Here is a 448-nt window from a genome sequence, read left to right on the forward strand (position 1 = left end):
GTATTGAATATAATAATAGTAATAGTCTGACAAGCTCATTAGTAGGACGACACACTTAACGTTTATTCATTTAAAATGTGAATGAAAAATGGTACGAATTTTGGTAAGAATACATTCGGACGGATTCAAACTTGCTTTACAGATGAAACTCCATCGAAAAACGAAAGACATAGCTGCTCAGAAGATGACCGATGTTGAAGTGACATCGTCGGATGCCCAAACTGGTGAATACTTTCCCGCTATCAGTGCCGATGCCCCTTACAGAAGAAGATTACGTTCGCTGTCACCATCGCAATTGTATCATCACCAACAGTTTGCTAAGTCTAGCACCACCGAGGTTCGCACGTTATCGACATTCGACATGTAAGTAATACTTCTTCTATTTTTAATTTAGTTAATTTTTATACATGTACAAGCATATGCATATATGTATGTACTCTGTCTGCTT

The 448-nt window shown here is 37.5% G+C and overlaps 1 protein-coding gene across 1 annotated transcript in view; it reads left to right on the forward strand.

Moving 5' to 3' along the window:
* The first annotated feature begins 88 nt into the window (after positions 1-88).
* Positions 89-448, forward strand: part of LOC108623505 (uncharacterized) — a 26,391-nt gene continuing 26,031 nt past the window's right edge. Inside the window, exon 1 of the mRNA XM_026812359.1 lies at positions 89-337. Within this exon, the coding sequence (XP_026668160.1) occupies positions 89-337 (249 nt within the window). The remainder of the gene's footprint in view (positions 338-448) is intronic.

The sequence above is a fragment of the Ceratina calcarata genome, unplaced genomic scaffold (assembly GCF_001652005.2).
Source record: "Ceratina calcarata isolate Rehan_Ccalc_2016 unplaced genomic scaffold, ASM165200v1 scaffold27.2, whole genome shotgun sequence".
NCBI lineage: Eukaryota > Metazoa > Arthropoda > Insecta > Hymenoptera > Apidae > Ceratina > Ceratina calcarata.